The 27,082-nt window shown below is 36.9% G+C and overlaps 1 protein-coding gene across 4 annotated transcripts in view; it reads left to right on the top strand.

The window, feature by feature from the left end:
* The window catches only part of LOC106868646 (MYCBP-associated protein), a 53,385-nt gene that overhangs the window by 6,796 nt on the left and 19,507 nt on the right, over positions 1-27,082 (top strand). For all 4 annotated transcript variants that reach the window (XR_016244942.1, XM_089365785.1, XM_089365783.1 and 1 more), the window contains exons 4-17: positions 50-135; positions 873-1,032; positions 2,780-2,869; positions 4,007-4,070; positions 5,635-5,714; positions 6,779-6,873; positions 9,300-9,424; positions 10,749-10,971; positions 11,452-11,524; positions 15,336-15,514; positions 20,138-20,284; positions 20,982-21,095; positions 22,433-22,554; positions 22,924-22,985. Coding sequence is in view for 3 of the 4 variants with exons in the window: in XM_089365785.1 (XP_089221911.1) it covers positions 50-135; positions 873-1,032; positions 2,780-2,869; positions 4,007-4,070; positions 5,635-5,714; positions 6,779-6,873; positions 9,300-9,424; positions 10,749-10,971; positions 11,452-11,524; positions 15,336-15,514; positions 20,138-20,284; positions 20,982-21,095; positions 22,433-22,554; positions 22,924-22,985 (1,620 nt within the window). In the remaining variant the exon portion in view is untranslated. The remainder of the gene's footprint in view (positions 1-49; positions 136-872; positions 1,033-2,779; positions 2,870-4,006; positions 4,071-5,634; positions 5,715-6,778; positions 6,874-9,299; positions 9,425-10,748; positions 10,972-11,451; positions 11,525-15,335; positions 15,515-20,137; positions 20,285-20,981; positions 21,096-22,432; positions 22,555-22,923; positions 22,986-27,082) is intronic.

Here is a 27,082-nt window from a genome sequence, read left to right as displayed (position 1 = left end):
GCTTGATTGCCCATATCTAAGTTGATATCAATTTGTTTCATTGTTTCAGGTCCAGAGTTTGATGATATTGGCCGGTTAATACCACACTCTATAGCTGGAACTTATGAAGATTTCTGTACCATAGCTATTAAAAATGTAAGAACCTTATTAATATTATAAATACAATAATTATTTATTCGTTTATTAAAATTTTGTAAAATTATATAATTTACCTGTTTGATATATATATATAAAAATAGAAAAAAAAAATGTATATATGCATATATGTATGTATATATATATATATATATATATATATATATATACACGCACACACACACATATATATATACACACACACATATATATATACACACACACACACACACACATATATATATACACACATACATTTTTATATATATATATATATATATATATATATATATATATATATATATATATATATATACGAGGGGGCACCCAAAAGTAACTGGAAACGTTTTCTGTGCAACAAACCCATTGTAGTTCAGGCTTCCACTGTTAGAAGCCACTTGATGTGACCCTCAGGCATCAGTCTGCCAACCAACATAGTCGGGTGAAATTGTACTGCCATGTGATGCATCTTTGTTTTGCAGTGTAAAAATTATTCTGCAATTAAATCTCTGAGATAGTTTTGTTCTGTTTGGATGAAATAAAAATTTACTGACATAAAATTCTGTACAGCTATAAATAGCAAATAATTCTGACCATTTCTATGGGGAATTAACTCATCCACTTTTTGTATGAAAAGCATAACACATTGGCTACATCAAGGTTCGTATTCAAGACTATTTGGATAAAGATAAGGAATTCAATGTTTAAATAAATTCACCTACTTTTTTGAATTCCAGAATTTTCCTGTCCCCAAATGTGAAGATGTTATAAGCAGCCCAGATTTGTCATCTCTTGACAGCACTAGATCATTGCAACAACCAATGGCCGATTCCCAAGCACTATGTAACTGGTTCCAAAGAAATGCAGATCAAAGGCAGCAGCAACTTTATATCAGCCGTAAGTTTTTTGCAAACATCAGTGATCTACGTCATCTTCATCATCATCATTTAACATGTTAACCTCCACGACCTGTTACTGGAACTTACTGATAATGCTGCATATTTCTGGTCTCTCTGTATACTGTTTAATTAGAAGGAAATGTAATTTTTTTGTGTTTTTACAATCTTATATTGTAAAAGAAGAAGCGGATCTCTATCTGTCTGTCTGTCACAACATCTGTTAAAGCAGGGGTTTTCAAACTGTGGTCCGCGGACCACAGGGAGTTCGCAAGGACAAGACAGGGGGTCCGTGGACAGCAAATACTTTTTATAAGCAATTTGATTTTATATATGTTTTTTAATCAAAATCTTTTAATTGACAATAAACCTATTTGTTAAATACTGTTAAATAAATAAATGTAAAAATATATGTTATTTTAAGCAAATATTTATGTCTAAATTTCATAAGCGTTTATAAGGGGGTCCCTAAGGTAAACCCTGAAATGTGAAGGGGTCCGCAAGTCAAAAAGTTTGAAAATCCCTGTGTTAAAGAGAGGTAAAGAAGGGGAAAAATCAAATTATGTCACAATGTATTTCTAGAAGAAGGGGAGGAGAAAAAGTTGTTGAGAGAGAAATATAGTGAGAGAGTATATGTGTGTGAGAAAGATAGATAGGTAGTGTTCTCATGATAGTAGCTAAAAAGTTTTGATTAAAAAATATAGAGACCCATTTGTTTCAAGTTCAAGTTACATGGCAGTGGTTGGAAAACTGAGGAAGCTCTGAAGTGTAACATAAAATGATATTCTGGGTACTTTATATTGGCATAGCCTCGGACCAAGACGTCCAGTCAGTTGCCTTCGTGCTACATATATATATATATATATATATATATATATATATATATATATATATATACATATATATATATATATATGTATTTGCTCAAGCTGTATTGTTTGAAGCTTTTCAACAGCTACAAGATCTTTGAAGTTTGTTTATTAGTTGGATAAAAAAAGGAACTGTACAGAGAACCTGTGTAAGCATACCTAGGGTTGGCCCATTAAATGTAGTGGCATAGTGTGGGGGACATGCAGGTGGGCAGACAGAAAAGTGCACCTAAAATCTTCTGTACACCACTGAATAACAACTATATTTGATGGTATACAAGAAGCATTTGAAACAAATTTTTCCAAAAAATCACCCGGGGTCCTATATTCGAAGTTGGAACTTCCATATGCTTTAATGCCCTAAAAACGTTTTCCCTGAATATGCACTGCTGAAATTGGGGTGCGATTGGTACTCCTGTCCGTCTTTTATGCCATCAAACATGGTAAGGCGGTTACATTGTTGTTGCTGTTCAAGTGCAGGTTAGTGGTTGGAAAGCAGACATTGATAGGAGAGGTAACTGGTACTAAATGCAGTTTTATGGCAAATAGGATTGGGAGACGGTATTAAGTATGGAGTTTAGAAAGTGAGTCTTGAGGAAACAAGACATATCAACTTCAATAAAAAAAAAAAGAAAAGAAAAAGAACTTCCCTATATCTTATTGAAATACGATAATTAGATTTTATTTCTCTGACTCCTACTTCACTCATAAGACAAAGGAAGAGAATGTTAAATGATTAGTTCTCCAAACAGACAGGCAGTGTTTATTTTATAAGTATTGATTACATATCCTGTTTAGATAGTGAGCAAGGTGTAGCTAAATGTTTTTGTCAGAAGTTGTTTTATGGTTCTGTATTTGTTGAAATGCTCTTTTTCCTAGAACAAATTCAAAGAGACCCAGTTGATTTAGTAATGAATCGAGGAAATAGTTTTAATAACAGGAAAGCCTTGGAAACAGATTCATTAGAATGTAAGTAATATTATATTTAAATGAAAATTCCATTGTTTTCTTACATATCTTGCATTATGGTTTAGAAAATATTTTCTGTTGCTTTATTTCATGAATGTTGCAGAGAATTTTTAACTTTATATATCTTTTGGAGTGAATAAACGAAGAATTAGTTCTTTTTACCATAAATTATAAATGATAACTAGTTTCCTGGTTGTTATCCTTAAGTCGAAGAACCAATGTAATGAATACCACCGAGAAGAATCTATATTCTGAAGTTACTTCTATTTTTGTTCACATTTGTGTTGGAAAGGTTTGTGTGATATGAAATGTGCTTCTTATCACACAAACCTATCTGAGTTCAGTCCCACTGCACGGCACCTTGGGCAAGTATCTTCTACTATAGCAGTGGACTGTCCAAAACTTTGTGAGTGAATTTGGTAGACAGAAACTGAAGAGGCCTGTTGTGTGTGTGTGTGTGTGTGTGTGTGTGTTTATGTCTATGTTTATCCCCCACCACCATTTAACAACTGGAATTGGTTTGTGTATGTCCCTGTAACTCAGCGGTTTGGCAAAATAGGTTGTTAGAATAAGTACCAGACTTTAAGAAATAAATACTGGGGTTGATTTGTTCCACTAAGAAACTCTTCAAGACGATGCCCCAGCATTGTCAGCGTCTAATGACTGAAACAAGTGAAAGATAAATGGTAAAAGATATCTATAGGAATTTAGGGTGGGGTTTTTTGGGGAGGTGGGGGGTGGGTAGCCAGAGAGGAATTGGTATTTATTTTTCAAACAAATGAACTGCAGCAAAAAGTATAATATATTTTGTTCCCTGATTGAATTATTCAGTGCAAATGACAGATGTGAAGCCTATGATCTGGGTGTTTTAAGAATATGAACTTGTCATCTTTTCAAGAAAGATATTAAATTTCTATAGAAGAAAAATTGCTTCAGTGATGGAAGAAAAGAGTGTGTTAGGTCAATTTGGATGGTTTCTTGTACTAGTCTGAGTTATTCTTGGAGGATAACTGTTGTAAGAAACATTGGTTTATGAAATGTAACAAAATGATGAAGTTGGTAAACTTAAAATAACATAGAATGACTAAGGAATCAATCTTACAGTTTCGTTGTATAATAATTGTTATTATTCTGCAGGTCATTCAACAGTTGCATTTTGGAAACAACAAAAAAGATTTGGCGATGCAGTAAAGGGCATACAGTATGTATTTTATTATTGTCACCACTTTTACTTTGCCATTAATTTACATCTACGGTATTTATTCTTATATAAAAAACATTTTTGTTTGTCATGGAAATCCTGATCATGTGATATCCATACTGTTGACTTTACAGCAGATACACTTTCATTGTCTACAAGGGTAAAGTTCATCATCATCACCATCATCATTTAATGTCTGTTTCCCATGCTCTGTAGTACAAATGTCTTGTTTTCAAATGTTCTGAATTAAAATCTTCTACCAAACCGTAGTCACAATTTATGTTCCTAACACTAGCTTAATGATAACTTAATGAATATTAAAAAATGATAAACTTAATGATTCCTAAAAACTTTGTTATATTTAAAATTAATTGAAAGAAGCACAGAGCATCTCAACAGAAATATGGCAACAAAAGGGTTAACCTTAGGTCAGCCCTCATCGAGCAGGTCTATGATCAAAGGTAATAAGTTTTGTTGATCCTGTCTTTTGGGTATTAAATTGTCCAATGTATCATTTTTCACAGATGACATCATCAAAATCTTGAAGCTATGAGATAATACATAATTAATTCAAAACAATGTAAATAAGTAAGCATTACATTTGGCAGAAGAATCTGAATGCTAAAGAGTTAAGGATAAAAATGACAGGTGAGAAATCAAAGGGAGACAGCAGAGATTTACATAGGTGTTTCATAGATATTTTATTTATCTTTATTTTGTATGCTGGTGGATTCTGCCAGTAGTCATATGCTTCTTATGACTTTTACTTCCTCTAAGTGATCAGGTTCGGTCGTCTTCTCTGGGACATCAGAGAATGCGCTGATGACGGCGCGGAACACCACTGCGCGTAAGCGGACTGGTTGGCCAGATCTGAGGACTGCACTGGACTGTTTGATCGGTAGTAGCGACGGGCGGTGTGTACAAAGGGCAGGGATGTGATTGATGTGGTCTGAAGTGAAAGTTGGATTAGCAAATGCAATATAACGCCTTGTCAAGTATTATACTGAAACTAACCATCATGAAGATCTATCACTAGTTTTAATGATAAAAAGTGAAATTTTGGTGTTGATTTTAATGGAAACTATAAAATTAATGGAAGTTTTGATTTTTACTTGTTGACTTATCAATTTAAACTTCAAAATAAAGATGGAAATTCTTGTTTGAGTTTTTTTATCAAATTTTTTTTTGAGAAATATTAAATGGATAAAAGTGAGATGTTTACATAAACTAAAATTAGGAAAATGGAAAGAAACTAAAAACAAAATTTAGAATCTGAAATTGAAATGTAAACTTCTATAAATTTGGTTAAGATATAAAAAAAAATCCTGAAATCTGCATTCAAGCAGATAATTTTATTTATCAATTTAAAACATTTTTTTTTCCGAATTTCAATTTTAGTTTGAATTTAAACTTCAGACTTTTTTCCTACTCTGATTTCAGTTTATTAAAAACTTTATATTTTTACAAATTTGAAATTTGTAGTTGCAAATATGGCTGTGTGGTGAAGAAGTACACTTTCGAACTACATGGCAGTTGTCTTCTATTATAACCCTTTTAATTTTAGTTCAACCCTTGCTCTGAGTCAAACATGCCGTGCAGTGTATGAACAAGTTGGGATTTCTCAAATGATTCAAAATGAAAAAGGTATGTATATAAACCTCTGTGCTTATAGCGCTTATAGTTATCATTCTTCTATCAACTGAGGGTGATGGATGACAGAGCCAGTAGAGCATCAGACGAAATATTTTGTGGTATTTGATTTTGTTCCTTTACGTCCGAGCGAGATCATTGCCTTTCAAGCGAGATCGTTGCCAGTGCCCCTGGACTGGCTCTTGTGCGGGTGGCACATAAAATACACCACTTTGAGCATGGCCGTTGCCAGTACCGCCTGACTGGCCTTCGTGCAGGTGACACGTAAAAGCACCCACTACACTCTCTGAGTGGTTGGCGTTAGGAAGGGCATCCAGCTGTAGAAACTCTGCCAAATCAAATTGGAGCCTGGTGTTGCCATCCGGTTTCACCAGTCCTCAGTCAAATCGTCCAACCCATGCTAGCATGGAAAGCGGACGTTAAATGATGATGAACGACGTCAATGTAGAGAAAGCTTCTTCAGGTCGACACAGGCAGATTTTTGTCCTTTATCATTTTTTAGGTATTCTAACATGGCTGCAGTTCAGTGACTGGAACCAGCAAAAAATGAAAAAAAAAGTAAAGGTGTGGCTGTGTGGTAAGAAGTTTGATTCCCCACCACATGGTTCTAGGGTCCTACTATAGTCATGGGTGAACCAAAGCCTTATGAGTAGATTTGGCAGATGGAAACTGAAAAAAGACCTGTTGTATCTGTCTGTCTATCTGTCTATATATCGATCTGTTTGCTTGTCTATCTATCTGTCTGTCTGTCTGTCTGTCTGTCTGTCTGTCTGTCTATCTATCTATCTATCTATCTATCTATCTATCTAAGCATTCCATACTTTTGCACTTCACCTGAAAGTGATCAAGTGGCTGAGAGTGACCAAGGGCTGTTTCTTTGGCTGCAAGTTAGTTGTGGCTGAGGCCAGTCATTATTTGTTTTCTCATTCATAATTTTACTCTCATAATACTAGAGTTTTGTAAAGAACTACAAACATTCCATTCATTTATGCTAATTAGGAAAAGATCATCAATTTTCTCTCTCTCTCTCTCTCTCTCTCTTTTTTTCTGTACTTTAGGTATATTTCATCCTAACAATTCAGGGCAAACGGCAGACAAAAACAGTTTTAGAATTTCCTTACCAAAATGTAAAAAACTGAACTCTGTTGCGCCAGTAAGTTTCAAACTTTAACCTATGAAGTATTAGTAATACAGCTGCTTCTTTACTAAAAGAAATGCTATACAGCGTGTGTATGTGCGTGTGTGTGTGCGGGGAGGGGGCATACATATGTACGTACGGACGTATCGTATGTATATATATATATATATATATATATATATATATATATATATGGTGAGCTGGCAGAATTGTTAGCATGCCGGGCAAAATTCTTAGCAGCATTTCATCCGTCTTTAAGTTCTGAGTTCAAATTGCATCGAGGTCGACTTTGTCTTTCATCACTTTCCGGGGCAATATAACTTGAAATCAATTTATATTCTGATACCTGCCCATTGTGAGTATGCCTGGCATTTTCCCACCATCTCTGTTCTGTTGTCCCTCACTCTCTTTCTTCTTCTCCTGCTCTTCCCTCAGGTCGGGTAACCATTTATCTCCTTTGCAGCAACACACTTGTTTCTGTCTCTCTGTCTCACTACAACCTTTCATCATCTGACACAAAATCACTTCCTCCAATGTCTCCTCCCCTCTCAAATGACTCCGTCAGTGTAGGTGCCACTTAAAAAGCATTCATTCTACACTGTAAAGAGGTTGGCATTTGGAAGGGCATCCAACTGTAAAAATCCTGCCAATACAGTCACAGAAGTCTGGTGTAGGCTTCTGCGAGGCTGGCTCCTGTCAAACTGTCCCACCCATGCCAGCATGGAAGGTGGACATTAAATGAGGATGATGTGTGTATATGTATATATATATATATATATATATATATATATACATATATATATATATATATATATATATATGTATATATATAGAGAGAGAGAGAGAGAAAAAGAGAGATAAAGATTCAAATAAATGTGCTTGGGCTTGGTATATAAAATATACATGCATACATATATAAATGTAAATATAACTAGCAAGTTAGTTTTTGTTTGTGGCAGATGTTCAGGTGCAATAAAGACTGTAAACAAACAGGAAACAACTTCTATCTCATTCCAGGGTGAAAAACTAGAGGTAGTCGATAGCTTCCGCTATCTGGGCGACCAAGTTAGTAGTGGGGGTGGGTGCGCTGAAAGTGTAGCTGCTAGAATAAGAATAGCCTGGGCAAAGTTTAGAGAGCTCTTACCCCTGCTGGCGACAAAGGGACTCTCACTCAGAGTAAAAGGCAGACTGTATGACGCATGCGTACGAACAGTCATGTTACATGGCAGTGAAACATGGGCTGTAACTGCTGAGGACATACGTAAGCTCGCAAGGAATGAAGCCAGTATGCTCCGTTGGATGTGTAATGTCAATGTGAATACCCGTCAGAGTGTAAGTATCTTGAGAGAAAAGCTGAACATTAGAAGCATCAGTTGTGGTGTGCAAGAGAGACGATTGCGCTGGTATGGACATGTGGTGAGAATGGATGAGGATAGCTGCGTAAAAAGTGCCACACCCTAACAGTTGAGGGAACCCGTGGAAGAGGTAGGCCCAGGAAGACCTGGGCTGAGGTGGTGAGGCAAGACCTTCGTACATTGGGCCTCACCGAGGCGATGACTACTGACCGAGACCTTTGGAAATGTGCTGTGCGTGAGAAGACCCGGCAAGCCAAGTAAGATCGTTGCCAGTGCCCCTGGACTGGCTCTTGTGCAGGTGGCACATGAGATGCACCATTTTGAGCGTGGCCGTTGCCAGTACCGCCTGACTGGCTCCCGTAGGATTTTCGAGTGAGATCGTTGCCAGTGCCCCTGGACTGGCTTGTGCGGGTGGCACATAAAAGACACCATTTCGAGGGTGGCCGTTTTCGTGCGGGTGACACGTAAAAGCACCCACTACACTCTCTGAGTGGTTGGCGTTAGGAAGGGCATCCAGCTGTAGAAACTCTGCCAAATTAGATTGGAGCCTGGTGTTGCCATCCTGTTTCACCAGTCCTCAGTCAAATCGTCCAACCCATGCTAGCATGGAAAGCGGACGTTAAACGACGACGATGATGATGATGATGATATGTATGTAGAGAAGAACAAAAGCTGAAAATATTCAGATGGTGAACATTCATGTATAAGCATATAAATATTTCTATATTTACAACAGCTGTTTCTGTGTGCTCAGAAATACATAATAGTTGTAATCTTGGCTGATGTACAAAAAGTCAAGGATATGCAACCTGTAGTGGATGCATATAAAGATTACTGAAATTGGCCCTTGCCCTCAGGATGAAAGCAAGGGTTAACCATGGCGGAATTTTAACTTAAAACATAAAGACAAAACTTGAATTTAGAACGTAATGCTGCTAAGCATTTTGCCTAGTGTGGTAACAATTTTGCCAGCTTGCTATCTTAGTATTCCTTAATATTGAACCTGTTCTACCTGCTTTCACAAAATACTGCTGTTTGCTAACATCTTTACTAAAGAAATAAAGATTATATTCTGTGTTCTTCTAGGATTTCCAATATCTTCAAGTGAAGGGACAACAAATTGATGGGCTATTTGAAAATGTAAAAGACCACAGTAAAGGGAGGACTTCAAAATTTATTGCAGAGGAATTACCAAACACTCCAGAAGAGAGGTATATAACAGTTTCTTCTTTCTTGCTGTTTTGGCCTAAGCCACTGCAAAATTTAGTTGATCTGTGACCAAAGCTGTTCAAGTCATGGCCATCTTGTTTTTGTCTGTATCTATGACTACATTGTTGTTCAACGTGTTGTCCTTGCACTGATCCTTGGTATATACCAGCAATGAACCATACTGTAACCTAGTGTGAAGTGTATGAATAATTTTTATTGTTTAATAAACACAATATATGTTTTTATGTGCTACTTTTAGTTTCATATGCTGAGAGCATGACAAAACATTGAGAACATGACAGACAAACAGCCAATGTCCTGAGAACATGTCAAACAAACATCTAATGCCACAGCACAATCATCAGACACTGCCCACATGGCGTAACAAACTAAAAGTGGGATGAGAGAAAAAGCAAGAAACGGCGAGAAAGAAGTATAAGGTTGAAAAACTGGAAAACGAAAAAGTAATCAGAAAGAAACAAAAGGGGAATAAGAGTTATTTCCCTTTGATCCTAAATTATAAAACTGAAAAGATTGTGGCTAGGACCCATAGTACAGTTGTTTAATTCAGTGGGGGAGGCATTTCCCAATTCTTTAACAGGAACTTAGGTATATGCTTACAACTGCTGAAAATTTCAGATCTAGAGTTCAGCAGTGAGTTAGAGTTCTTGAATCTGAAAAGGATCTGAATTCTTTCAGCTATGAATAGCTTACATTTTTTTGATCCATTAGCATATGATGTAGATTTTTCAACTATTTCCTGCTTTGTCGTATGTGGTGTTGTGTTTGATTTCAAACTTCATATGTGGCTAGCCAACTTGGTAGCTTTGCTTTTGTCAGAAAAGTTGGAAGAAGACATTTTAAGATGTCCAGCATGACTCTGTGGTTAAGAAGCTTGCATTGCAACCACATGGTTTCAGGTTCAGTCCCACTGTATGGAACCTTGGGCAAGTGTCTTCTTCTACAACTCTGGACCAACCAATGCCTTGTAAGTGAATCTGATGGACAAAGACTGTGTGGACGTGCATCATGTGTGTGTGTGTTATGTGTGCATTTGTGTTTTGTTCTCCTCCGCTTGACAACCAGTGTTGGTTCGTTTATGTCCCCATAATTTAGTTGTTTGGCACAGGAGATCGATAGAAGAAATACCAGGCTTAAAAATAGTTACTGTGGCCACTTTATTCAACTAAAACTGTCTGAGGTGTTGCCACTGCATGGCTGCAGCTCAACTGAAATAAATAAAAAGATAAAACGATAAACCTTAATCTTTTCTCTTGTTCTTCCCACATTCACGTTGTTATTTCATCTCTTGATTCCTTTTGGTAGGAAAAGTTCAGTAACTTCTGAAGTTGCAGATGACGACAGTCTCATAACTGGTCCAGCTTTACTACTCAACGGTCGACAAGTGAACTGGGTCTTGAACAATGAGGGCTCACAAGAAAACACTTTGGAATTCCTGTTCTATTTTGAAGCACTTCTTGAACAAAAAGACAAATCTTGTCTGTTTATTGAGAATAATGGTACCACAGCTATATTTTACAAGTGGAAAGTATGTAATATTTCGTTTATATTGGGTTTCCCTTATATATAGATTATGGCTGTGTGGAAGGGCTTTTGAGTTGTGAAAAAAGAGGAAATAAAGGGGAAAGTTTTATATTACTAGAACAACTGGTTTACATGTCTAGGGGCAAATTTTATGGGGAATTTCTTTGTCTTTTATCTGATCAAAGTTAATAAAACTGGATTGTGTCATAGTGCAACTATAATGGATTTCAGTTCAACAGTACTGCTGTATGAACCTTCTTCACTCATGGATTTCTATATTTGGAAAGTTCCTTTTAATTTAGACATGTACATTTTAAATTTTGCATTTTTATAGTATGGAACTGGGGATAATCTTTGATGTTCTTAGGATCCCTAAACCATAAAGGTTAATACAGTAAAAATTTCATGTTTTTTTTTTCACTTCAGATATCTCTTAACTTTTTATTATCTATCTGAGATCTTGAAACACTTCTCTTATTTCCAGAAACTTGTCAAAGACAACCCGTTCAACCCTTACCAAAGACAACACCAATATTTCTATTTCAATGATTCAGATGGTAAATATTTGATTTTTGTAACATTGAGACAAAGGAATTACTGTTAGCTAAGCAGTTTTTTTACCCTCATTTTTATTTTTATTTTTTAATTTCTTTTTTTTTTTTTATAACTTCAGTACAAGGCAGGGGTATTTGTTTAAGAAGTTCATTTTATAATCTCATGGCTTCTGGTTCATTCTCTCTGTTTGGGATTATGGGCAAGGATTTTCTATTGTCAAAGGCTAACCAATGTCTTGGGTCTTGGGATTGAAATTAGCTGACAGAAACTGTAAGGAAACCCACTATATATATATATGTGTGTGTGTGTGTGTGTGTGTGCATATATATATATATATATATATATCTTGTATTTCAGGATCGGATGGTCATTCTTTTTTTTTTGCCAAATAAACACACGCACTATATATTCATTCTTCACTCATTTATTATTGTTCTTATTTTAACTCATGTCCATTGTCTTGAAATCTTTCGTCACACAACTGTGACCTCTTCAGTGACACTTTTTGTTTATGTGTGTACTCTTGCTCCAGTGTATCCTTATATATGTGCATACGTCCCTATGTGTGTCTATGTGTGTGTATGCTTGTGTGTATGTGTCCTTGTTCTTAACAGCAGTATGGCTTTCCCTTCAGCCCTACCTCTCACCCCATTGTGCTGCTGCTGTCCTAGGACCCGATAATTTGGTACAGTTCCTGTATCTCTCTGTGTTTGTGTGTTCACCCATGATGTTGCCATCATGGTAGTTGATATTGTTGTTATTGCCATCATTGTCACCACCACTGATGCTGTAGTTGTAAATTGTGTTGATACTGTTGTGACTGTCCATAAAGTTACTGTGTTTGCATGTGTGCGTATGGGTTTGCTTCATATGTTGTTTGTATCCATGCCTTTTATATAAATTTATTTATTCATTTATTTCATCTATCTATCTATCTATCTATATACATATATATATATACACATATGTATATATATATATATACATATATATATATATATATATATATATATATATACACACATATGTATATATATATATACACATATATGTATATATATATATACATATGTATGTATATATATATGGAGCCTGGTGTAGCCATCTGGTTTCACCAGTCCTTAGTCAAATCGTCCAACCCATGCTGGCATGGAAAGCGGATGTTAAACAACGATGATGATGATGATGATATATATATGTATGTATGTATTTATGCATATATATGTATGTATGTATATACATATATATATATATATATATATATATGTGTATATATATATATGTACAATTTCCAGTTATTGAATTTGTATATACATATACGAGTGAGTGGATAAATGAAAGAAAAGGGTACTCAACACATTTAGTAGTGGTTACATGTATTATTTAAAACAGTTTGATTTGGTTCCGTGCTACTTCAAGTTTAGCAGGTGCCTAACAGGAGCCTGACTTCTTCATTCCAGAAGCATGAAGCAGTCGGGCTCCCATTAGGGGTCTGCGAAACTTGAAGTAGCATGGAACTGAATCAAACTGTTTTAAGTAATATATATGTGTGTGTGTGGGTGTGAGTATTTGTGTTTGTTACTCACCGCCACCTTTGTTGGTTTGTTTACGTCTCCATAACTAAGTGGGTCAACAAAAAAATGACTGAATAAGGACCAGGTTTAAAAAGAAAGATAAGTTCTGGGGTTGGTTTGTTTCATTAAACACTTCGAAGGTGATGCACCAGCATGGCCATGGTCCAATGACTGAAAAAGATAAAAGATAGAAGATAAATGATTTACATACCAATTATGATGTCATTGCTTAATTGTAGTGTTAAACACACACACACACACAAACAGACAAGAAACACAGGAGAGATAAATGAGTCTCTATAAAGCTATTGATACTTGCTATTAGTAAACCAGTTTCAGCTTTCATCTGTGTTTTCATTGCCTGAAGTTATTTAAAGGAAAGCTGGTCTTTATGACTTTCTTATTAACTTTGGTTAACAACTGAAACAGATATCACATCTGATACAAGAAATCAATTTATATGTGCAAGACTTGTATGAAAGGTTGTATATTTAACAAGACTATGTTTATAAGCCAACAGGGAGAGGGGTGGACTTCCCTGTGGTCATTTGAGCCTGCTACAAATTGCAACCAAATCTGAGACAACCTTATCCACTGTGTCCTGTTTTTTAAGATAAGGTGTAAGTTGAAGGAGATTTGGTTTCTATTTCTATCAGATCAAACAACCACATAGAAGCACTATCTCTCTCTCTCTCTCTCTCTCAGTGGCTCAGACTACTATAAACTGAGCAATAATTACTATCACAAATGGAAGTAAGCTGGATGAGTTCCTTTTATTACTTCCGTCTTTGCGAAAGCAGAGGTATTGTTTCCAGTCATGTTTGTTTGATTGTTTGTCCATGGACAAGATATCTCAAAAACTTCCAGATAAATTCAGATTAAACTTTCAGGGTTGTTTGTCCACATGACTGGCACAAACTGATTAGATTTTGGGACCAATCCGGTACCGGACAAGGATTCAGGATTATTTTTCCTGATTTTTTACTTAATTTTTGAGAGCAGTCAGGTTCATTTTTAGTATTCTTGTTTGTGAGAGCAGTCGAGTTTATTTCAGATATTCCCATTTTAAAAATCATCCCTGGTTAATCATTGAGAGGACATTGGTGTTGCCTTGGCAGAGGTTTGCACTCTCTGAGTGCTCTTGTTAGTATTTAATTCAGTTACTTGTATTTGTGAGTTCAGATCCTGTCAGGGTAAAAATATGTGACCTTGTGGTCAGCATGTTGCATTCATGAGTGCAAGATCATGGTTTCAATTTGTAGACCAGTTGGTGTGAGTTACCCTACGATGGACATTCAAGAAGAATGTTGTGATCTTGGTCATTTTACATGCCAGGGAAACTGGTTAACCAGCCCTATGAGTCCCAGGACTTGAGATGGAACTTTCTTATCCTGTTAGAATCAGATTCAGCTTTCAAACACCAAGAAGAAACTGGTGGGGTTGACCGAACTTAATCAACTGTGCTTGTATCCACCTCAGGAAAATAGTACTTTTGCTTCAGCAAGAGTTCTATTGAGAGTTTAAGATATACTGAGTGAATTTTAGTTCCAGTCAAACCATCTAACCCATGCCAGCATGGAAAGCAGACGTTAAATGATGATGATGATGATGATGAATGCTTTGCTTGTTCAAATTTCTTGGACTTGCCCCTCATCACAGGTCATCATCAACTTTTGACATGGTTGAACAACCAATCCCAATCAGTTGGGATACACAGTGTGGGTTGTACACTATTCATCCTTTCACTTGCTGAATACAAAACGTTGCTCATGGGACTTCCATTCGGGTGATTTTTCCCGAATCACCATCTCACCTTTGCATGTCAATCCAGCACAAGGTTATCCGTTTGCAGCTGAATGGACCGGAGCAATATGAAATGGAAGTGTTTTGACCAAGAACACGACACACAGCTGGTCTGGGAACCGAAACAACAATCTTGCAATCAAGTGTGCAACACCCCTAACCACTAGGCCACATTTCTCCGTCACAGGTAGTAATATAATATTCCTTTGCTGAGCACTCCAGAACGAAAGATAAGCTCCTATGGAACGGTTTCAGTTCTCACTTGAAACTGTCATTAATGACAAAGGAAATCAGTGAGACTTAAATACGAAGTCCATTGCAGTGAGTTCTAACTCAAGATCAAGTAGTACATTCTGTATTTATTTATGTCTTCAGACAAGAGATATGCCACTACTTAACCAAATCCTACTCTACCTCTGTGATTTCTCCTTTTCAGGTGTTATTTTACCAAACCAGACAATTGAATTCCCGTTTACTTTTAAATCCTCCCAAATTGGGATTTTCTATGAAGTGTTGCAGTTTGTCACCCTTCCACAGTTACCCTGTGTCATTATATCGCTACAAGGGATCATTAAACCACTGGACACATATAGTAACTCCCGGAGTAATCTATCGGTAAGAATCATTACATCTTGTTTTTTATCTTATATTTCATAATAATAATAATAATAATAATAATCATAGTTTCAAATTTTACCCCAAGGGCAACAGTTTTGGGGGAGGGGATGAGATGATTACATCAACCCCAGTGTTCAACTGGTACTTATTTTATCGACCCCAAAAGGATGAAAGGCAAAGTCAACCTCGACGGAATTTGAACTCAGAATGGAGTAACAGGGGAAATACTGATAAGCATTTTGTCTAGCTTGCTAATAATTCTGCCAGCTTGCTGCCGTCAATAATAATGATAATAATAATAATAATAATAATAATAATAATAATAACAATAACAACAACAACAACAATAATGGCTTTAAATTTTGCCACAAGGGTAGCAGTTTTGGGGAAGGGGTTGAGTCGGTTACATCAGCCCCAGTGTTCAACTGGTACTTATTTTATCAACCCTGAAAGGATGAAAGGCACAGTCGACCCCGGTGGAATTTGAACTCAGAACATAAAGACGGATGAAATGCCACTAAGCATTTTCCCTGGTGTGCTAATGATTCTGTGATTTTTGTGGAGAGGGAGACAATCGATCACATCGACCCCCAATGCTTGACTGGTACTTAATTTATTGATCCCGAAGACATGAAAGGCAAAGTCAATCTTGGCAGAATTCGAACTCAGAATGTAGCGACAAACGAAATACCACTAAGCATTTCGCCGACTGTGCTAACGATTTTGCCAGCTTGCCACCTTAATAATAATAATAATAATAGTTGTAGTGGTAATAGTAGTAGTAGTAGTAGTAATAATAATAATAATGGTAGGGGTAATTTTAATTGCAATAATGGTGAAGGTAGTAATAACGATAGAGATGATAATAACCATTTCTGCAGAAACCACACAGGGCTCAATAATAATAATAATATTAATGTAGAACAAAAATGTCTTACAGAACAAGAAGAAAAATTTAAGTAGTACACCAAATCACTTGTTTCATGTTTAATCCGGAAGCTTGTCCCTCAGGGAAGAGCCAGCCTGGGGTTGAAAAGCCATCTAGTGGCACAAACTCTTCTCCAAATATGGACCTGGATAGTCAACTTGAATGGGAACTGCCCCAACTTGAGCCCTACAAGTTCACCACCACAGCCACCACAAAGAGTATAAACAAGTTATATACAGTTATTACTATGTATTAGGTAGGCTATCTCAAGAAAGAGACACTTCAAACTCTTACAAAATATGGAGAACATGAAATCAAGACAGCGGACCCTATTTGGATAAAAACAAATTAACAAATGTTATGAGGGATTCTTTAGAAATAACAGACTCACAGATAGTGAAATAATCATGATTAAATTTGTGGTGGAAAATTACCTAAATATAAGACAGGCAGGAAATGAAGAATCAGATGAAGAGAGTAGCCTGCCATTAATCTTAATTGAATGACTGCCATCTGACCAAATTATGGAAAGGCCCGAAGAAATAATAAATTCTAATGAACCTAATAAAGATAGCCAGAAATGTGGTAAGGAGATTTTTGAAGACCACACATTTGTAAAAATTAACACTTTCTTCTCCAAGCCTAGATTCGAAACCGAATCTAAGAATTCTCGGTTGTCCAAACCACCACGATCAACAGGCGCGAAAACAGGTTTTCTTTGTTCACACACTTATTTCAGCTGTCCTTCAGTTTTTCTAAGCCCTGTAAAAGAACTCAGAAGGTTAGGCCTCCAACCAGACCTTTTGCAATAACCTTAAAGCCAAGAATTTTTCAGCACCCCCTCGTAGTGGAATCTGGGCTCAGAATGTAAGTAGCTGGAAGAAACGTCACTTATGGGTTAATAATTTATAAATCTAGTAATTCAATCAGGCATGTTGCGATCTTGTATGGTTGAAATAAAACTTTATTGATCTGCTACAAAAAACAAAAAATAAACACGTTGACACCATGTAGTTATAAAACTTGGAAGACTACAATCCCATGACCATGAGTTCAAACCTTACTAAAACCTTTGTGTTCTATACATAACTCGATTTTTTTTTTTTTTTTTGTATTAGTGATTAACTATAGATTTTCTTTTAATTTCATGCTTGAGTGGCTATTAGTAAGAAAAGTATCGAAAAGTATTGTGTTCAAATCTTGCTACAGCTGTTGCATTGCACTTATCAGCCGTGACACAACATGTCTGTTTTATTTTTACTCCTATTTCATTTCACAGTTGACTGATTAGCAATTGGACATGTGTCTGGTTGTCAAAACAATAGCTCCAACAATAAGCAAACGTCTACACAACCCATGCAAGTTACAATGACAATGATGGATGTAAAATTATGGAAAGAAAACCTTAGACACCAATGTAACTTATTAATATTTCTATGGTTAAAGGCAGCAGACTGGCAGAAACGTTAGCATGCCAGGCGAAATGCTTAGTGGTATTTCATCTGTCTTTATGTTCTGAGTTCAAATTCTCCCACAGTTGACTTTGCCTTTCATCCTTTCAGGGTCGATAAATTAAGTACTAGTTGCATACTGGGGTCGATCTAAACGACTGGACCCCTCACCAAAAATTTTGGGCCTTGTGCCTAGAGTAGAAAAGAATATTTCTATGGTTAACTATTTCAAACTTTGTAACTTGCTTTTCATTAAAGATTTTTTTTACAAAGACACGTATTTCCTGTACCCCACAGCAGAAGTGTTAAGACTGGCTCCTTTGGCGTTGAAAAGCACTTGTAGCAGTGCCACGTAAAAGTGCCTGTGCAGTGACATGTAAACGCACAAATGTGGTGCCACATAAAGGCACCCAGCACACTCTGTAAAGTGGTTAGCATTAGGAAGGGCATCCAGCCGTAGAAGCTATGCCAAATCAGACTGGAGTCTGGTGCAGCTCCCCAGCATGCCAGCTCTGTTCAAACCATCCAACCTATGCCAACATGGACAATAGCCATTAAATGATGATGATGATGATGATAATGATGAATTTAGTTTATTAGCAGGAAACTAGATAAGTTCCTTATTAAATTTCCTGGGTAACATCAGGCATAAAATCTAGTTTAAAAAATCAGTCTTAATCCTTTATTACCACATTTCTACAGGAATACATTACTTTTGTTTCAATTAATTTTGAAAAATAATGAAGAATTTTGTAATATAACTTTGTCATTATTAAGCTGGTGTGGAAGGCGGCAAGCTGAAGAGCATTTCATGTCTTTACATTCTGAGTTCAAATTCCGCCAAGGTTGACTTTGCCTTCCATCCTTTTGGGGTCAATAAAACAAGTACCAGTTGTTCACTGAGGTTGATGTAATCAGCTTAACCCCACCATTGAAATTGCTGGCCTTGGATCAAAATTTGAAAACATTAAGCTGGTGTTGTTTATGTTTTGAGTTCAAATGATACTGAGGTTGACTTTGCCTTTCATCCTTTTGGGGGTTTATAAGGTGAAGTACCAGTTGAGCACTGAGGTTGATGTTATCAACTTTCCGCTCCGGTGAAGATTGCTGGCTTTGAACAAAAACCAAAAAGAGTAAGTAGCTTGCTTACCAACCACATGGTTCAGGGTTCAGTCCCACTGCGTGGCATCTTGGGCAAGTGTCTTCTATTATAGCCTCGGGCCGACCAAAGCCCTGTGAGTGGATTTGGTAGACGGAAACTGAAAGGAGCCCGTCGTATGTATATATATATATATATATATATATATATATATATATATATATATATATATATATATATGTGTGTGTGTGTGTGTGTGTGTATATGTTTGTGTGTCTGTGTTTGTCCCCCCCAACATTGCTTGACAACCGATGCTGGTGTGTTTATGTCCCCGTCACTTAGCGGTTTGGCAAAAGAGACCGATAGAATAAGTACTAGGCTTCTAAAGAATAAGTCCTAGGGTCGATTTGCTCGACTAAAGGCAGTGCTCCAGCATGGCCACAGTCAAATGACTGAAACAAGTAAAAGAGTAAAGAGTAAGCCGATGTTTGGAGCATAAATTAACATGAAATTTTGATGGAAGGTTTTCTAATTCATTGTTATATTTGGAGATGGTCACTTTGCCAATAAACACAAAATGTCCGTCGCCAAATATAACAATATCCATTTCAACACATGATTTCACATCAAAGATCTTGCAAAAGAAATGCATAAACGTTTGTAATTTAATTCAGTTTAAAACATGAACTTTGTATAATAGAACCAGTGGACGTCTCATGCAGGCTGGTATCAAAATAGTTAAACATTTGTGAAAATAATTTGTATAAACCCTACGAGGGGATGCTGAGAAGTTCCTGGCTTTAAGGGTATTGAAAAAGGCTTAGTTGGAGGCCCAACTTTCTGAGTTCATTTACTGGGCATAGTAAAACTGAAGGACTGCTCCAATGAGTGTGTGAATCAGAGAAGGGTATATGTTGAATAAAAATCATAATTAACCGATTCTCCTGTATTTTCTTTTACCCAAAGCCAGGAACTTCTCAGCATCCCCTCATATGTTCCATCATGCTTTCATAAATATCTAAATGAAAGGAAAATGAAAAATTAAGAGGTTAATCAAGAAATTGTTTACTTCCTTTTTTTTTTATGTTTGAAGAAATGCTTTCTCTGTTTCACCTGTTCTTCTTCATATTGTTCTCTTTTAGGAATATTTAGATGCCAAAGTGAAAAGCTGTATGGCAGAGGAGCTTGTTCTGGATATATGTAGGTCAGTATGTCCTAGGGTGCAGGAAGGTTACCCTGATGACTTCAAGGTGAAAACCGAAAAGACATTCAAACTCCAGCACCCCAATGTAAGGACTATTTAATGTTACAAGATCCTTTCCCATTGTATTGTCAGAATTTTCTGAATTATCCACATTGCTTGTTTTTAGATTTTAGATATTGAACACACTGTGGAGGAGTTTTTGTTTACTAATTGCATAGATAATCCCAGCTAATTTGAATTTTTTTTTCATTAGATTAAATCATATGTCGAACCCTATCTTATGTGTATTTGGTATGTACTCTGCTCCTTTGATTTACTATCTCTCAACCCTTTCGATGATACCAACATCACTGGATTCCTTTCATTATTATTGCTGTAGTCATTAGCATCATCATCATTGTCACTGTTGTCATCACCATCGTCATCATCACCACCATTGTCGTCGTCGTTCTCCTAGAGGGGGATGGGGGGGGCAGTCTGCTGTTGGCCATGAACCTGTATAGGCTGTATCGAAATCAAATGATAGTGGTTTTAATATCAGGACGTGGACACTACTTACCATTAAATGCAATAATTGATATAGTCACTGTGCAATATGTATTTTTTATGGGGGCTTGGGGGTGGCAAACTGAAGGGTCACCCCCTGGCGGCATACACTCTAGGTATATCACTGTTGATATAGTAAGGCAAGTTACAATAGTAAGGCAAGTTTAGGATGTTCTCTTAAACTTTCTGTACAATCAACATATGATGTTTGCAATGCTTTCCTGTTATATTTTCAGCTGAATTATGATTACAAGGCTGTTTCCAACTTGGCAACGATATATTCTTCTATTTTCCCAAATGCTGAGCAAAATGGAAAGCATTGGAATTACTCTGTGAATGAACTTGTAGAGGTAAGTACACCTGAGATGTATACAATGAGCACCCATCAACATTTGTTTGTGGAGGTGCATGGCTCAGTGGTTCAGGTATTGGGTTCATGATCATAAGACCAAGATACCTGGTGCCTGGCCATGCTCAAGAAGACCTGTACCCTGCAGCAGAAATGTTAAGACCGATCCTTCCGGTGGTGTAAAGTACTCATGGGGATGTCACGTAAAAGTGCCTGTACAGTGACACATAAAAGTGCCCGTGTGGTGACACTGCCTGTGTGGTGATACAGCATTCGTGTGGCAACACATAGAAGCACCTGTGCAGTGCCATGTAAAAGCATCCAGTACACTCTGTAAAGTGGTTGGCTTTAAGAAGGGCATAGAGACCATGCCAAATCATACTAGAGTCTGGTGCAGCCCCCAGCTTGCCAACTTGGGTCAAACTGTCCAACCTATGCTGGATGGAAAATGGATGTTAAATAATGATGATGATGATGATGATACAATTCCTAATATTTAATTATAAAAATGTAATAGAATTTTTTTAACATCGAATGGCTAGAAGGGGCCATCCAAGTAAAATAGGTATTAAAGGGATCTATAGGTAAAAAAAAAATTATTTAGAAACACTGGTTTAAACCAACAAAAAAAAAAAATTACCCCCTGTTTTCATAGCTACTTTCTTCAAAGTTTCATAGGTTTCCTCTTGACTATATATATAATCTCTTAGACAAGCAGACAACAAAGTCTCTATACAGATACATGGTCTGTTAAAAACAACAGCCAAATCTGCAAAAATTAGGACACATTGGATAATATTGCCCTTGATTTACAAAAGACAGAATGGTCACAAATGGAATACAAATAAAACAAGACAGTCCCAGTTCTGTCCTGAGAAGCAGAACTGAGGATGTCTGGTTGTGTCTTTATAATTTTTCATCTTTTATCTTTTACTTCTTTCAATCGTTGGACTGTGGCCATGCTAGGGCACCACCTTAAAGTGTTTAGATGAATGAATTGATCCAAGTACTTATTTTTGAAGTCTGGCACTTACTCTGTCGGTATCTTTTACCAATCTGCTAACCAAAACCATATAGTTACAAAGCACCAATCACTCTCGAATTTGCCCCTATATTTTTACCTCTCTCTGTTTTGCCCATTTTGCCCATTTTGCCCATTTTGCCAATCTCTGCTGATATCTACCACCCTTCAGTGTATTCATACTAATATTGTATTCTTTGCTTCTCTACCACCGCTGCCAACACACCAACACCTCGAACGGTGCCAAATACCACTACGTCTTCAACTGCTGTTATTTTCATCACAACCACCACACCACCACCGTTTAATATCTGCAGTACATTAATGCAATGGATGACAGCGATGAGAAAGAATGTTTTCTCTACAAAGTTGATGAATCTGTACATCAGATGCAATTTGCAACGGACACCTACAAGGGAAACAACCACTATTATTATGTGTGAGTATATTTCATTGGCCGTTTTTTTGTTGTTGTTTAGTTGTCAACTGTTACCCCATCCCACCACCACCATCCTACCAACTGCAACTTTCTTAATGTCGTTATCCACCCAACTGCCTGTAGTATGTCACCAATACAGTCACAGTTTCAATCATGACCCGACCACCATTGTTTTCGCTGTCTGTAGTACTGCTCCTTGTCCACACACAAACATATGTACATATATGTGTGTATGTGTGTGTGTGTGTGTGTGTGTGTATGAGAATGTGTGGCTGTGCATGTAAATGTAAATATCAATATGTCTACTATATCATCTCTCTATCACTTCACTCTCTCTCTCTCTTTTGCTTTCTCTCTTTCACTTTGCAGATACATTTTACTAGTGGATGGAATGAATTTGCTAACCAAACAGTTAAATACAATGTGGCAAGGTATATATATTCATTGTTAATAACAATAATAATAATAACAATAATAATTATGATGATTTCAAATTTTGACACAAGGCCAGCAGTTCTGGGGGACGGTTAAGTCAACTACATCAACCCTAGTGCTCAAATGGTACCTATTTTATTGACCCTGAAATAATGAAAGGCAAAGTTGACCTAGGTGGAATTTGAACTCAAAATGTTAAGCCGGACGAAAGGTTGCTAAGCATTTCACCTGGTGTGCTAATGATTCTGTCAGCTTTCCACCTTAATAATAATAATTCCTTTAATAATTGGTTTTGTAGTGTGGCTGGTGCTATAACTCCTTGTGCATACATCAACACATTGTTACATAGTGAGAAATGGTTCACATTAGTGTTGCACATATTTTTATCATTTTTATAATGAATTTATAATTTTCTAATTTTAATTTTTATGTCTCGTAAAGTAATTGGCAGTAATTGTTTATTGAAGATTTCCACTGACCCACTTCCCAAAGACTGGGACAAACAAAATTTGACATAATTATTAGTCCTTCTCCACATAGCTACCACCATTGGTGACACACTTCCCCCATTGCTTTATGCAGCTGTGAAGACTTTGTGTGTAGAAAAGTCAGCAGGTTGTGTCTGGAGCCAAGACTTTACCTCGGAAATAAGTTCATCATCATCTGAAAAATGCTTCCCCTTCAAAAAAGATGTCATGGATGGAAAGAGGCAGAAGTCAGATAGTGCAAGGCTGGGAGAGCAAGGCTGGGAGAGCAAGGCTGGGAGAGCAAGGGAGATGAGGAAGGATTTCATAGCCACAGGAGTGTGCTTGCATCTGGGCAACATGTACATTGTGAACTGGGGTGTTGTTTTGGAGGAGGTGAACTCCTTTGGTCAGCATGCCACACCTCTCTGCTTTGATGGCATCCTGCAATTTCTGCAGCAGAGAAGCATAATATGCCCTGTTAATTGCGGTGCTGTTTGCCAGAAAATTTGTCGTCACTATTCCACGATGGTCCCCAAAAATTGTGAGCATCACCTGGCCTGCTGAGGGTTGAACACGAGCTTTTTTTGGAGGTGGTGAGTTGCCATGCTTCCGTTGCTTCAACTGCTCGTCATATGCTCGTGGGCCTATGGCGTAGTGGTTAAGAGTGCAGGCTACTAACCCCAAGATTCTGTGTTCGATTCCGGGCAGTGACCTGGATAATAATAATAATAATAATAATAATGATAATAACAGCAACATCGAAAAATACCTTAGGAATGAGAACCCAGGTTCGAAATTTCCCCCAAGACACCTGATGAAGGCTGGAGGGTATATCAGCCGAAACGTTGTGTTAACAACAAACAGGATGAGGACAAATATACGTCAATTGTGAATAATGTAAATAATGTATGTAATTCCTCATCTCTTAAATATAAAACTGTATTACCCTTTTGTATAATTTGTTAAATAATTTGCATATGAGCCCTTGTGGCTAACAGTATTTCGTCTGTTTTTAAATTTTAAGTTCAAATTCTTCTAAGGTTGACTTTGCCTTTCATCCTTTTGGGGGTCAATAAAATAAGTACCTGTGATGCACTGGGGTCAGTGTAATGAACTATGCTCCTCCCACAAAATTTCAGGCCTTGTACCTATAGTAGAAAGGGTTGTTGTTGTTGTTGTTGTTGTTGTTGTTGTTGTTGTTGTTGTTGTTGTTGTTGTTGTTGTTGTTGTTGTTGTTGTTGTTGTTGTTGTTGTTGTTGTTGTTGTTGTTGTTGTTGTTGTTGTTGTTGTTGTTGTTGTTGTTGTTGTTGTTGTTGTTGTTGTTGTTGTTGTTGTTGTTGTTGTTGTTGTTGTTGTTGTTGTTGTTGTTGTTGTTGTTGTTGTTGTTGTTGTTGTTGTTGTTGTTGTTGTTGTTGTTGTTTCTTTTTATCTCAGGTTTTATTGGAACTTCTGGAGTCTTGCATGCATAGCAGGCTTGCTACTTGCAGCCTACAGTACCATGCTATCTGTTCTTTTCTATTATTATTATTATTATTATAAAGAAACTTGATACTTGATAATTCCAAGCCTTTTTTCTAATTTCTTCATGCTTTCTAATTGCCCAGGCATTAATTTATTCTAACAAATTAGATGAAATGTGAGAGGAAGGTGATCTGTCTGCAATATTTTGTTTCTTAATTAAGGAAACACTGCTTGGTGAAAAAGAGTTCTATCTGTTTTCTAAAACTCATTTATTTCACTTCATTAGCCAGTAATGGGTTTTTTAAACAAGAAAGAAATGGGTCGCACCCTGCCTGACATTTAAATTAACTTTGCGGCTAACTTTTTAATCTTTTCTTTCTTCTGAAGTAATTGTGTGGTTGCCTTTAATAGTTTCAATCCACCTAATTACATTGGTTGTCATTTAATATAAACTCGTTACCCAATGGGTAATTTCTTTCGCTTCTAGGTTTGTTATTTTTTGTTCTATTATTTGGGACTATTATTTAAATATGATGGTAACTCAGTAGTATAATAAGGAGGAATGTTACCCGTAGTACAGAAGTAGGGTGTTACCTATGACAGAATGCTGGTGGATGGGAGCAATGTAATGGTACAGAAATGTGGGTTCCTGTCTGATAAAAACTTACCTGTGTTTTGGCATCCGGTGGCTGGCCTGTTTCCTTAGGTTCAGACATGGTTGTGTGGTAAGAAGCTTGCTATCTGACTACATGGTTCCAGGTTCAGTCCCACTGCATGGCACATTTTCCCTCCTCAAAAACCAGTTTTCCAATTCCTTAACATTAGCTTATCTCACTCTTTCTCGCGGACCCCCCAAGGAACCTTTTGCAGAACCCTAGAGTTCTGGGGAATCCTGATTGAGAAACGCTGTTCTAGAGGCATCAGCATCGCAGCCAAATGAATTTATCTTTCCTTGGGTTATTTTTACTGGATGTGGCCTTGCTTTATCCTGTTGCAGGATTAGTCCTTTTCTATTGACAAGAGCTGGTTGCTTTTTTTTAGCAAAGCTTGATTGATACCTTTTATGTTTTTACTTGTTTCAGTTGTTAGAGTGTGGCCATGCTGGAGCACTGCTTTGAAAAGTTTTTAGTTGAATGAGTCAACCCCTGTACTAATCTTATTTTCTTTTAAGCCTGCTACTTATTTTGTCAGTCTCTTTTGCTGAGCTGCTAAGTTTTGGGGATGTAAACACACCAACACTGGTTGTCAAGCAGTGGTGGGGACAAATACAAAGACACACATATTCACACACATGCATACATGTGCTCGCACGCGCACACATACACACGCGCGGTGGGTTTCTTTCAGTTTCCATCTACCAAATCCACTTACAAGGCTTTGGTTGGCCCGAGGCTATAATAGAAGACACTTTCCCAAGGTGTTATGCAGTGGGACTGAACCTGGATCCATGTGGTTGGCAAGCAAGCTTCTTACTGTACAGCTACACCTATTTAAGTTTAGACAATAAAATTCTGTGGTGATGCTATTCCCTTTTCTGTGGTGATGCTCAGTAAAATCTTCTCTGGGTGTAGATCTGGTTTGGGTGTTGGAACTGTATTTTCATTTGGCAATAGCCATGGCTTCTTGTGCTTATTGTTGGCATAGGCTGTCCATTTATCACCCCTTACAATTTGATTAAGTAAAGGTGTTTGTTCATTCCTGGTATGTAACTTGTCGCAAATTATTGAATGTACTTCTTTATTCTCATGGGACAGCTCATGAGGTACCCACTTCACTTCTCTATCGCCATCTGCTTGAGATGATCTTGCACATTGGACCAAGGTTTTTTTAAACCTCTGTGATAAGTCCCCAATACTTTAATGTAAATTCTCTTCAACTGTTATTTTCATTATGTCAATATTGAGAACAGTTGGTCCACCTGATTGATACCCATCCAAATGATCGAAATCACCATTTTTTAATTTGTTAAATCACCTTTGGCATTTCTGAGCACTCACACCATATGTTTTCCATTGTACATGTTGTTTTGTCGCTCTTATGAAATTTGTAAAAGCTTGCAATGTTAAATACGCAGGTCACTAAAAGCCTTTTTCTTTTATGATCTCCCAGATGGAGCATAATACATACACAGACTATGTCTACATTAAGTTTTGGTCATTATCTCT

This window comes from Octopus bimaculoides, chromosome 18 (genome assembly GCF_046866305.1).
Source record: "Octopus bimaculoides isolate indiv1 chromosome 18, ASM4686630v1, whole genome shotgun sequence".
In the NCBI taxonomy this organism is placed as follows: domain Eukaryota; kingdom Metazoa; phylum Mollusca; class Cephalopoda; order Octopoda; family Octopodidae; genus Octopus; species Octopus bimaculoides.
Note: the sequence above shows the minus strand (reverse complement) of the source record. Positions and strands in the feature narration are given on the sequence as shown.